The sequence below is a fragment of the Dasypus novemcinctus genome, chromosome 5 (genome assembly GCF_030445035.2).
Source record: "Dasypus novemcinctus isolate mDasNov1 chromosome 5, mDasNov1.1.hap2, whole genome shotgun sequence".
In the NCBI taxonomy this organism is placed as follows: domain Eukaryota; kingdom Metazoa; phylum Chordata; class Mammalia; order Cingulata; family Dasypodidae; genus Dasypus; species Dasypus novemcinctus.
The window spans coordinates 142002543-142016448 of NC_080677.1; the positions used below are offsets into that span (position 1 = coordinate 142002543).

General features: G+C 39.2%; 1 protein-coding gene across 2 annotated transcripts in view; it reads right to left on the reverse strand.

Annotated features, from left to right (window-relative positions):
• The window catches only part of VIPR2 (vasoactive intestinal peptide receptor 2), a 158191-nt gene that overhangs the window by 143329 nt on the left and 956 nt on the right, over positions 1–13906 (reverse strand). Inside the window, exons 1-2 of one of the 2 annotated variants that reach the window (XM_071215386.1) lie at positions 12232–12249; positions 12039–12138 (exon numbers count right to left, since the gene is read on the reverse strand). In XM_071215386.1, coding sequence (XP_071071487.1) covers positions 12039–12118 — 80 coding nt within the window. In that variant the 5' untranslated portion in view covers positions 12119–12138; positions 12232–12249. Of the gene's footprint in view, positions 1–12038; positions 12139–12231; positions 12250–13906 lie in introns of those variants that run through there. The other variant, XM_004447634.4, reaches the window with a different exon arrangement.

Here is a 13906-nt window from a genome sequence, read left to right on the forward strand (position 1 = left end):
AGGAATCCTGCCATGTTGTTCCAAAGATAATCTTCCATAGATTTATGATAAGGACTTGGTTAATTTCCCAGAATGTCTCCAAAACATATATCCACGGGTGTTATGATGAGTTTGACAAATTATCCTCTCATACACAAAACACAAGGAACAGAAACTTCTCTGAGTTATTCCCTATCTGGCCTGATCTTCGACATAAGAGAATGAACTACCTGAAGAAAACACCTGTCATTGCTCTTCTAGGTGATAGGCAATCTTACCCTGTTGAGAAAACCATGGTAGGAATGGATACAATCCCACCCAGGAGATAGTCAGGAGAGTTGCCATAGTCCATGGACTGTAAAATGAAAGGGCTGTGGTCTGGCACAGCAGCCCTGGACCCCCTAGAATGTTGACCAATCAGCATCCTAGGTCACAGTTCTGCTTCACCAGCTCCCTGTCCCATGTCGAGGGGTGTAACAAACCTCTGGTTTCCTCACGCCCCAAATCCATCCTCAGTTGCCCTAACTCTCAATCTACAATGCTGTCTCCTACTCCCGACAGGAATGAAGTCACACAGGAAGAATAGCCTTAATTTCCCTCCTCTCCCATTAAAAACCTCTCTACAGTATCCATGCCTTCCCTCTCTCCCTTCCTTCCTCTGTCAGAGAGAGAGGTAAACCTCTTTCTTTCTCAGGCAAAATCCTCCAAATCCTGCCCTTGGAGACTCCTCCTCTTACCTCCAAAACCTTCTATCAAAAATTATCCCATTTACTCAGATGCCTTCAATATCTCTCTTCAGTAGTCCTTTCCCCTGCTTAGAAACATGTGAACGAGTCTCCACCATAAGGTACTTTTTCTCTGCTCTGGGCTATTCCTGTGCTTTCTTTTTCCTTTGTCACATTTTGGAAGAGTAGCTTACACACACAGCTCAACCACCTCAGGATATTCTCAGTCATCATTTCCCTGCAGTAGAGCTTCTGGCTCCTACAACCAATTAAAATGGCTCTTCAAAGTTGCTCTTCTCCATCATTTTTGATAATGAACCATCATCCTCATCTCAGCTTGGAACATTACTCACATGGTGAGTTTCTTCATTTCCAGGGTCACCATATGACTGCCATATGGATTGTCCTGAAATACAGCTCTTACCATAACACCCCACTTTTCAAAAGTCTTCAGGGGACCCACCTTTCTGAAAGACTCAGCTTTCCAGACTTTGAACATCAACTCTGCTTGCCTTCCTCAAACTGCTCATTTTACGCTCCTCTTGCCACCAACCGGACACCTGATATTCCCAAGTCTTGTTTCATACTTACCAAGGTTCCTCCCTTGTGGCTTTGCGCAGGCCATTCTGTCTGCCTTACAGATGCTTCTCCTACCTCTGCACATGCAAATTCTACCATCGTCATGCTCCAGTATACAGCCAGCACCTGGAGCCTCCGAGCTGGAGACACTCTTCCTCTCTCCTCTGAATTCCCACAGAACTTCTTTTGCGTGCAAGGAGACCATCTTGTGCATGAATATATTTTTACCATTCCCCAGTAACTAGTAGAGGGTCTTACTGACACCAGAGCTTTCTGGATGAACCACCTGCATGTGTATGGAGCTGTAACAAGAACTCAGTTTTCTTGTCATCGAAACACTAGAGACCAAAAGGGCAGTGCCATGCTAGGTGACCCAGGCTCAGACTCAATGTATATTCACAGGCACACATATATGTATCCTGGAACAGCACCCTCTTTTTTTCCCCTCTCTAAAAGGAAGGAAGGAGCCACATGTAAATTATAGGTTGTTTGAAAAGCAGTATTAATATAGATTTCTTGGGATGGAAGAAAGGGCACCTTTGAAATTAACTGTTAATTCTTGAGCAGCTGAAGCATTGCCAACTGCAGTTCATAGTGACTACAATATTTAAAGTGGTTGCACACATCTAGAATGCTCTTAGTTATGACATTTTAAGGTCCAATACAGCTTTCCACGGCTTAGTCTCTACTTGTCAGATAAACCACAGCCACCTACAGAATAAGTCCCTGTTTATATAAAGAGTGGCCAAAATTAGAGTATTTTTCTGTCAGGGGATATAATGAGTAAGGACATGAACTGGGTAAACATGGAGGAGTCCACCAAAATCTAGATAAAGGAACATGGGGCACTGCCATAAAACTTGAAAGAAATCAATTTAGGCCAGAAGAAAGAAAACACTAAGTTCACAAAGTGTGCAGTAAACTAATGGAAATCATTAAAACCAGAAGACAGCTTCAGCTGAACATGCAAACAAACTCAATGCACACACCCATTCTCAAAAAAATCTCGGTCAATAGATGTTGAGATGCTCAAAGGAATGGCCATTACCATTGAAGCAGAAATTGAGGAAGAAGAAAATTCTCTTCTAAAGCATGCCTCTCTGTTTCTGTAAAACACTAAATATGGTTTTGTAAAAAGACTGTCTGATTAGGAGACCAGGGTTCTGGGCTCTGCCACCAATAGTAATGAGAATCTTGTTTGGTCCCCTTAAATGTCTATGCTTCAATTTCCTTTACATCCTTCCAAGTATTGATAATGGGCACTCCCCCAAACTCTGATGAGGCAAAGGGAATCCAGGGTAACCTCAGCTGTAAATTACATCTCTCTCCTTTATCACTGCCCTCTTGCCGCCTTGCATTGCCTTAATTAACAAGACCACATGGATTCTCCTGATCGCTATGTGGGCATAGTCTGGTATTCTCTGATCAATGACTACCAGACTGGAAGGACCCCTCAGATAAAATCTGGGGGCCAAGATGGTGAAGACCCACAAGACAAGACCTCTGACCGCAAGGAATGGAAAATCTTTCAGAAAAGACAATGATTTACATGCCTAAGATACATACTAGAAATAACTCAATCAAGGTCAAATGGAGCACGGGGTAGGCTAGTTAAAGGAGAGTATTCTAGTCGGGGAAGCTGAAGCCTGGTTGCGACCAGTGCTGTCCACATGAGAGCGGTCAGGGTGGGGTGGGAGTGTGGAAGATGCTTTCACTGGGGCACAAGATCAAGTGCAGAACAGAAGGTAGGCTTCATAGAGTAAACAAGTAGGAGCCATTCTATGTTCCTGAGCACATAAGTGGCAAAAATGAAACAAGGTCGCCTGAACATTAACAATACGTATAAAAAGGTTTATAAGAAATTAATGATGTGCTTATTTGCCAGTTAGCTTATGGAAAACAAGTTTCCATTTTTCCTGGTTATTTTTCAACCACCTTTTTTCTGCCTCATTTCTTAATAAAGATAAAATGAGTCCTCAATCACTTTTCTATCATGGTCAGTTTTTGATTCCATGTAGACTGATGCTACTGCATATTCATATTTTCTAATTTCCTCTCAGAAATCCTACAACCTGTTGTCCTTTGACTCAAAGCCCTGTCTCTTGACAAATTAAAGTGTCACTGCCACCATTAGCCTGGTTGACTGAAACGCAATGGCAACACGTTGCCATCAGAGACATGGTTATAAGCATACTAGATTCAAGATTCCTTGAGGGCAATGATAATATCCTGCTCAAGAAGGAAAAGACTGATGTAAAATGGGATGTGACTAATCATATTCCAGGTGACATAATCATTTTAGAAAGAGAAAATTGCTTAAAATGATGGTGTTTGTTCTTCTAAGAAGAGAGTTTGCTCATATAAGAAGAAAGTTCCAATTACTTTTATTTTCATAAACAAATATAATAGCTAGAGGAAGGGCCCTTAACCTTTTTTGTTCCATGCCTTTGCCAGGCAGGTGAAAAGCACAGACCCCTCATTAAGTCCACACTATACTGTGTGCTATTTAATAAATATATCACACCTGCACAACACATCCCCACAAGAATAATGTTTTTTTGAATTTCAATTCAAGCTCATGCACCCCTGTTTAAGAACCCCTGCACCACAGCATTGTTTGTAATAACATATTTGTGAACTACCCAAAAGTCCAGTAGCATGGGACAGGTTAAAGAGGTAGATTAGAATACTACACAGCTCTTAAATAGAATATATGAACCCATACATAACAGTTTCCAAATATATTGTTAAAGTTAAAAAAGGAAGAGAAAACAAGGTACAAAACAGAGTGTTTGGGTATATAGTATGCTAGCTATTATATGTGCAGAAGAAAAATGGGAGGGATATACATATGTGCATACTTAGGAATGGATTCTCTTAAAGGATAAATAAGAGACTTTCAATGGTGATTGCCTCTAGGGAAGTGATCTGGGGGTCTGAAGTGGGAAACATTTATATATATATATTTTTTCTTTTGTTTTTTTAAATTTTTTGGGAGGTACCAGGGATTGAACCCAGGAACTCAGTGTTAAGCAGGTGCTTAACACTGAGCTATACCCACTCCCCAATATATTTATGAATGGCATTTTTTTCTATGTGCACATATCAATTTCTAATGTGAAAATGTTCATGACTTTGTTCAGCAAATGTTTATTTAATATATTTTTTAATGCCCAGTACTATAGAAGATTGGGTGAATGCAACAGAAAACAAGATGTAGTCTCTACCCTCAAAGACAATGTAACAAAAGGACCAACAAAACAAGTGTTTTGCATGTCTGAGATAATAAAAGAAAGGCATTGAAATCAGACTGAGAAATCAGTATTGGGAGACAGTTTCCCAAAGGACCCTCAGCTTTCTGCATGTCTTGTGAAGAGGCATGGACACTTACATTCCAAACTATCTCTTCCAAGATGTTTGTATAGCAAACAGCCTTGGAACACAGAGATAGTGTCTCCCTCCAGGCAGAAGGAACATTTGTTTCTTCACCATAATGATAAAGGTATCATCTCTCTCTGGGGCAAAGGTTGAGTGGATTTGTCAGCAGCCTCCTCATAACATTTGGGGGTTCCTAATTTCAGGGTTCCTCAGCTATAACACAAACCCACTGTGTGAACTGCATCTGTCTGGGCCACTCTACATTGCACCTGTGGAACTTGGGAATCAAAGGGAATCTATGTGAACAGGAAGCTCATGCTGACTGCAATGGGCAATAAAGTCTTTAGTCTCTGACCTGGGAGTCTCGTGTCTTCTGCCAGCATCTATGACACTGTGGATGACTAAAATGTTGGCCAGCAAGTAAGGTAAATCAAACCCCTCATAGTTCTTGACACCTAGATCAAAATTAGTATTCTTTTTGTGCTGGCTTGAGTCTTTTGTGAACCCCAGAAAATTATGTTCTTAAGCTAATCCATTCCTGTGGGTGTGGGATCCTTTGACTGGATTGAATTCAGTAGGGAGCCTTTGATTGGAGTACTTCAATGAGGCCTGACCCAGGGCAGGTATTGTGCCCTTACTGGAGTCCTTTATTTATAAATGAGAAAAATACTTAGGGAGACACAGAGAAAGAGAGCTGCCATTTTTACCATGCCATGTGAGAGAGGACTCTAGGATCGCCTATAGCCTTAGGAGGACAGAGAAACCCTGAGAGGCTGAGAAAGAGGTCAGAGGCTGGGATAAGCAGAGCAGCCAAAGTTGAAGCAAAGTGGCCCCCAAGAGGCTAGGCCCACAGAGCATCTTGAAGCTGAAATCAACAGGCCCAGAGGAGAGGGGAGAGATGAATGGACTGCCTTTATGCCCTGCCGTGGGCTTGATCACCCACAGCTGAGCTTCAAGAGAAAGCATAGCACAGGGACAGATGCTGGACATCATATATCCTGCCATAACCCACTTAATGGACAGGGGGAGAGTGTAAACTATAATGTAAACTATAATCCATGCAGTATTAGCAGTACTCAAAAATGTATTTATCAAATGCAATGAAGGTACCACACTAATGAAAGAAGTTGTTCATGTGCGAGGAGTGGGGAGTGTCGGGAATGAAGTATATGGAACCCCTTATATTTTTTAATGTAACATTTTGTGTGATCTACGTATCTTTAAAAAAAAGAATAAATTTTTAAAAAAGAAAATACAATAAAAAAAATTTTCTTCAAAGTTGAAAAAAAAAAAGAGAGAGAGAGCCTCTTTGGACGCTAAGGCCATGTGCCTGATCACCCTCCAGCTGCAATTTAGTGAGACAGCATTTCTGATGAGGCCTTGAATTGGACATTTTCACTGCCTTGGAACAGTAAACTTTTACCCTAATAAATTCCTATTATAAAAGTCAACCTATTTCTGGTATATTGCATTGGCAGCCTTTAGCAAACTAAAGCACTTTGTTTAAAAAAATTAAAGGAAAATAAGCTCTTCAGTCAAGTATCGCCTAGGGCCCTGATCCTAAGCTAACATTTACCATCAAATCCATTTCAGCGCTGCACCTTACCAATAGAGCTCAGAGGGTGGAACTATCAAGAAAACACAGGTACTATCTTTATCCTTCCAGATAACAGCCACATTCCCTCCATGTCTAGACAAAAAATGACATAAAGTCCCATGAAAATTTCAATTCAATCTGAGCACTGACAGGAAATCAGGGCAAAGCTTCTCCAACTATATACCAGCATCGGCCATACGTTGGACAACAATGTATATTTTTAGGCATCTGTGTCCTTTGAGTGCTTTATATACATATTGGTAAGATTAAGTTAGTTTTAGTGATGAATCAATCCTAAGTCACAAGGCTCTAAATATCTCCTAAGCTTTGCTTTTATACAAAGTGAATATTTTAAAAGGGTTTAGAATTGAGATTGGTTTTGCCTGGATTTGTTACGTGTTTGTTCTTTTTTTCCCTACATGAAATAAAGAGAAGGCTTTCCATATCAGACAATTTACCTCACTAGAATTGAGAACTAGTTTTTTCTTGTTTCTGGTGCTTTTTTTGGTGTGTGTGTGTGTTCTTTTATGGCAATGTCTTAATCGTATGGAATTTAAAATAAGCTACAGCAAATCCTAAAGTATTGCATCTCACTTTCAGTTTTGTGAAGCAAATGCACACTTATTGAAGTATGCAATCTCTCTCATCCCTATCTAATTAGAATGTCTTCACTCAGCTCTGGCAGCTTGTGGATTTTGGTTTTATACCATCTATAGTAGCTTTATTCTGGTAACTTATCACTATTTATATCCCTGGTATTTGAGACATGCCTGCTTCAGAGTTAAAAAAAAAAAAAAAAGGAATTTAGAATACAAGTTGTCTGTCTTTGCTGAAAGCTAAAGAGTAGCCACTACTTTGTTGCTTTCTTCCTGAAGGGTAGCTGGCTTGTTACCAAGCACTTCTTGCAAGTCAAAAAAGGTGAAATGAATCAGACAGATATTTTTGTTATAGAGCTGATACTGAAAATAAAATGAGTCATTAATATAAGAAATATCCAAGTACTGATACTCATCATTGCAAGAAAATGAAAGGATACCTTTCCCCTCTGCTCTAAACAAGGGAGGCTCCTCGGGCCCTTATTTTGGACAATCTACTGTATTTTTTCTGCTCAAATTCATACCAAAGTGAACTTAATGATTTTCAAACTTTATTATGCAAAAGAATTACCTGGAAGGCTTCAAAAGAATATTCATGGACTCTACCCTCAGATATTATGATTCAATGTCTGATGTAGATCACCCACAAATCACACTTTGAGAAATGTTGAACTAAGAGCTTTATCTGTCAAGAGAGAAGGAACACTGTGAAGGAGCCTCTAGTGAAAATTTTAAAATGCACTGTATTTCAAAATGTCCTGACCTATCTTTAGAAGAGAGTATGCCATGAGGTGTTTTTCCAACAATAGGGTTAAACTTGAGTTCAGCCACCCACACACAGTACAAGCTGGCAGCTCACAGGCTCTATTCAGAGTGCAGCCCAGCTCCCTCAGGGCTTTTTCATTTTTTTTTTTCCCTAACTTCTTTTCCTTTTTTAATGAAATACTGGCAAACTTTTAAGAAATTGTGATATTTGTGATATTTGACATAAAGCTTGCATCTCTAGTGTCTTCTGAAATACAGAAAGCTGGAAAATTCTGAGTCTGCAATTTCTCATGGGAGCACCCAGTTGGAGCTCGTGAGCAGCTGCCCTCCATTCTCTCCAGGTGCCCACAGTCTGCGCAGCCAGTGGCCATGTCCTGCCTGGCTCACGAGGCACCTGGTTTTTCAGTCCCTAATCCACACTCTGTCATCAGACAGCTTATGCTTATGAAAGGTTGGCCAGAGGTTAGGGGTAAAACCTGTGTCTTTGGAATAGAGTAAAACTAAAAGGACATTATTTTGGACTAATTAATATAACATTCCATTGAAGCAAGCCAATCAGTAATATAGAATCTTAACTATTTTTTAAAAAATACCTGACTGTGGATCAAAATATATTTTGTAATGGCAGAGAACTTAACCTCTGTGAACTTGGTCCTATTTCTCCTCTTCCAGCATCTTTTCAAGGTGAGTCATTGGCACAAACTAAACAGATGCTTTATCCTTCCTTCCTGCTCCATCCCACTGTCCACCCAGCGCCTGACTAATGGTGAGGGAATTTTCCCTTAAAGGAAAGTCATGGGTCAGGACTCTCTTTCTTCAACATTAAATATTTTCTGTCACCCACTGGAACAGTCGGTTTTCCATTTTTTAACAAAATGCTCTTGATGAACATAGGTCATCAAGACTGGTAAGAAAGAAATGCCAAAGATAGTATTTTAGGAGCATCTCCATAACAAACCCGTTATGTGAGGGGCAAGGCAATGAGAGCAGTCCACCTCAGCTGCATGCAATGAATGGCTGCATTGGCTGTAGAGAATTTAAAAATAACAACAAAACTGGCCACAAGTTGTTCTGCTTTTTATTGTGACCACACGCCAGCAAAGTCAATGATAAAATACCCCTCCCCACCAGGGCAGTTGCTTGTCTCCGCCCTCATTCCTCATGGCTCAGGGAGGATGTTAAATAATAAGAAAAGTGCTATGGTCTCAAACTTAAGGATAAACAAAGTTTCTTTACTCTAGGTCTTCCCCAAACCTAAGTGAAACTCTTCAAAAGGTCACACAGGATGCAGTTTTCCAAGTGTTCATGATTAAAAACTTCTCTAAGCATTTTATGAAATTAAGCTCCTAAGAACAGCCTCTGAAAATGATACACAAGGGAATTTGGGGTTAAGTTATGTCAAGTTTTTGCTGTCTTGTTTACATCAAAAAGTAAAAAGAGTCAATCCCTACACAAGCTAATTTCCCTACACAATATCTCACTATGATTCCATCTCACATAATTTTATCTGAACAGTTTGTATTAGTCTACCCAAGGGGTAAAATCTGTTGGCTTTTAAAAAGGGTATTTATTTGGGGGTAAAAGCACAGTTACAAGGCTGTAAAGATCCCAACTCAAGGTTGCTTTCCCACCAAAGGCGGTTGCCACGTGTTGATCATCACTGATGGCTGCCTGGGCTCTCCTTTCCCTCTGGGCTTCCTGTCCTCTCTCCCCTGGTCTCTCAGGGCTTCCTATAGCAGTCTCCTCCCAATGTCAGCTGTACGCTATCAGGCAAATGGTTCATCTCTCCCCAGGGCCCCAGGATCAAAGATGACAGAGCTCTCTTCCTGTGTGCCTTCTTGAGTGTATCCATTTACATTAGCTCACCAAAGGGGTGAGGACTCAACTTGCATTATGCTTTACTGATGTAGCCCAACCAGAAGCCCTAAATTGATTTTATCAAGTAAACTTAAATACTTTGAGTTTACAATCAAAGGGTTATCACATCCAGAGGAAGTTTACAAACATAATCTTTCTCTTTTGAGGACTTTTAATAATCTCAAACTGCCACACAGTTTTAGAATATATTCATATTTTCAGCCCACACCATATTTTAGCAATTTCATAAATTAAGTACTTGGTGGCTAAGAAATTAAAATGGGTATTTATAGGAATTAACCAGATTCACAAACTGTTGTGGAGAGTAATAGATCTGTGCTGCCTCCAGGGTGCTCCCCAGTAAAGCCTCGTGGGATTCTGTCTGATCCCCTGGTTTAACGCAGGACTTGGAGGGGTGCACAGCCTCCAGATGTGCAAAGGCAGCAGTGGCTGGAAGCTCAAGTGTTTGGTAAGAGACTCAAAATTCAAAACTGTCTCCACAAGCTAGAACATGGAGCCGAGGGCAAAAAGGTACACTTTAACAGGGATAGCTTTAAATTCTGCAATGAAGCTAAATAAAATAAAATAAAAATGGGAAGGGAGGAAGTCCTTTGAAAAAGATTTGATGGCTTAAACCAAAAGCACAACAGGAGACAAACGACAGCAACAACAAACACACACACAATATGACTGCCAAGAATATCTACCTCGACCTTCATCTGCAATAAAGGAAACCCACCCCTCGTCCTGGTCAGACCACATAGAGGTACACGATTCATTTCTAGACTCTACATTTTCACATTTCAGAAGGCTTTTGTGGGTCCAGAGTTTGTGGAAAAGGGCCTGGGAAATAAGTCATGAATACAGGTTGCAGGAATTTAAAGTATTCTGTTCAGACAAGAGAAGGCAAAGTACATATGCATATGAACACCCTTTACTTGTTTGATGACACCTCTCACACCGAAGTACCTTCATTCACTGCCACCCAGTGAGTGAAAACTGTTAGTGTGCAGACTCAGACCGACTTCAGAACTTTTCAGCAACTTGAAATGTCCAAGGATGGTGGTATAGCTCCCGTCCCCAGAAGTCTTCAAGTGGAGGCTGAGTGGCATCCGTGGAGGATATGGCAGGCAGCACTCCCACCAACCCTCTCAGCCGGCAGGAGGCTGTCACCTGATGACGCCTCTAGGATGTGGTTACAGGATCCAGATTCACTTATCACTACCTTTCTGGTTTTAAAGGTCTGAGGTCTGTGTTTTCTAAGCACTTCCTTTCCCTCAACTTCTTAATTTTGACTGAAAAGAATAGATGATTCTTTTGTCACGAGGCCCTGGAAAGCAGTAACTATGTCTTAGCTCTCCTCGTAATAGTGTAATGTTTTGCACATGGCTTGTCACCAACATTCAGTTGTGGAGCTGACTTACTTGATTTGCCTTTGTCTGGGGAGAGTTCAACCAGATAGTGTTGAAGATGTGGACTTCAGAACCGTGTTCTACAGAATCACAGATTTGTAAGGCTGGGAAGAAATTTGAAGTCCAGAGACCTCAATTTTTGGATGAGGAAATGGAGGCTTAAGAGGGGACAGGAAAGGTCAAAGAACATGTATTTTAATAAAAATCTACAGCTTCACTGTCCAATATGGTATACCACCACTGCCACTTGTGGCTATTGAGCACTGGAAATGTGACTAGATTCAACTGTGATGTGCTTTAAGTATAAAATATAAACTGGGTTTCTAAGACTTAATATGAAAAAAAGAAAGTAAAATATCTCATTAAATGATTACACATTGAAATGATAATGATTCAGACATATTCAGGTAAAAACATATTAAATAATCTCATGTTTCTTTTTGCTATTCTTAATGGCTATCTAGAAAAACCTTCAAAATGACACATGTGGCTCATATTATATTTCTTTTAGAGTATAAAATAATGACATAGAGCAGAAGACAAGAAAGCTAAAGGATAAAAGGTTTTTGCTGCTATTTATAAACTGGGTCTTATCCCAGAGCACTTTTGAGTTTATAAACATGTTGTGAGTATGCCTAGTTTGAGTGCATAATGTCCCAGCATTCCTTTTGCAGACCTGAAGAAAATAAAATTGGCATGTTCACTGTATTCACAATAGATCTGTCTTCAGGAGAACAGAAGTCCCATTTTCCTGTTTACTTTCTGATAAGCTTTCATCATTTTTAACTGGACCAAATCATCTGTGTTGTAATTCAGAATTTAAAATGCAAGAAATCAAATACTTTTGCAAAGCTTAACATTTTCCATGAAATTATTTTAGTAACTGTTGCTATTATCGCAAATCATGCAAACTATTACTGCTAAGGATTAAGGCTTTTTTTAAAGAAGTTTGTATGAAAACCCCCAAAATACTCACAATACTGTATAAGTTTGACCAGCACGGCCTTTTTTTTTTTAAGTGGAAAGTGGACTGTTTTTTAATTTTTTTCCAGATGCAGGTGACCTTGAAATACCAGTATATCAAAGTCAAGTGTAAACTATTATGTGACCAATTATCCATTTGTATGTACAATCAAGCCCTCCAGCTTACCTTTGTATTTTTCTGTTTGGGCACTTATAAGTTCTGTACATTTGGTTTCTTCCTCCTGTATTTCCAAATGTAATCGGCATTCTGGGTGAATGCCATTCACCTGTTAATAGTTAAAAGAAACAGGAATAAGTAAAGAATTCATAATAAATGGAAAATCAAGCAAAACTTCTACTAAAACAACCATATAACTCACAGTTCTAAACTACTTCCAAACTAACACTCATTTTGAAGTAATCACCTCCACATCCCTGGCATGGTTATTTTTAAAAAGCTTCACTATTTACTTTGTAAAGGTATTATAAAACAAATATAAGACTCAATAGAATTTTTTAGGTGGAAAATAAACTTACTAACATACATTGTATGTTGTTAGTACTAATTTGAGGGCAATAAAGCTCTTTAATCCAATAATCTCTTAATATTCAAGATTCCTTCATTTTATAGCCTTTGATTTGATTAAAGCAAATGCATTGTTTACTCATAAGTCCATTCTTTATGATCATAGACGATTTGTAGTCTAGCATGCTTCATCTGAGGACAATCTCTGCATTCACTGGAAAGAGCTATAATAGGATAACTTTATTTTTAAAGGCCACAGTACACATCTGAAACTTAACCCTATGAATATAGATAAAACTGTAATCATTTCGACTTCTGAATTGGGCATGAAGATTTTTGAAAAGATTGGAGTGGGAGGGGTAAGAAGGGAGAAGATGATTTGGGTCAGTTAGAGTACTTTGACTTCCACTAAACAAGAGGTGGGTGATCCCACTTCAGGGTCTATCATAGGAATTAAAGATGCTAAATAAACAGTGATTAATAGTCTATTCATTTGTGTAAAAAACAAACCTACATAATGTTTTTCAGTCTTAGAATATAATATTCTCTGGTCTCTATTTTTACAAAGGACTGCCCAACAGTTCTTTTTTTAATTGACTCCCCTCCCCCCTTTAACAAGTACAGGTTCTATACAGTACAACTGTCCTTCAATTGCTTAAAGAGCTCTCTCTTTCTCTCTCTGTATACGTATGTGTGTCTGACAAAAAGTTTCTCTTACTAAAGCAGTCACTAAAAAAGAATCATACTCTTGGATGTATCCTACTACTGAGGTAGGTCAATTATAATTCTTAACAGGAATAAAATTTCCTAACGGACTTGCGAGAAGAAAAGTACTTGCTGGGTACTTTTGCCACATTTACCCTTGTTTTAAAAAGACACAAAGCTTGTGTTTTATTTTTTTCTAGCTCATTACTGAACCACAACATTTTTGATACACGAGGAAATAATGGTTTAAATTTCAGAATCAGGGCAATTATATTGACTTACAAAAACAAAATTTTGTAAAATATTAAAAGACACTGCAGTACCTGATATTCCTGGAATATGCAGAGCAATGGGTTATTTGGAGAGAACTTAGAAAGTAAAGCAGTATTAACCATAATAATTCCGGGTAGTTTTAACAAACTAGCTTTTTGAGAGCCTTACAATTAATACCGAAGAATTTATTCTCGCAGTATTCCCGTGGGCAAGAAAAGAGCTAGTATTCTTCATACAAGACAGGGGAGTTTGGCCATGATGCCGGGCAGGGGTGGGTTCCAGCACTCCTAAAAAGTGAATTAGCAGCAGCAACTACAACTTTCCCTAAACAACTCCACCCTTGCCTTCACGCTCTAAGAGAGAATATGGATCAATAGAGAGTGGTGTTGGCAGTGATACACACATATAAAATATGTATTGTATACATATGTGAACTCAGCTTTCAGTTTAGGGAGGAAATGAAGAAACAAAGTTCAAATAAATTTTCTGTAAAAGGTCATCAAATAAATGGAAGAATTCTTAAGAGCTAAATCACGTATTAATGCACTCAT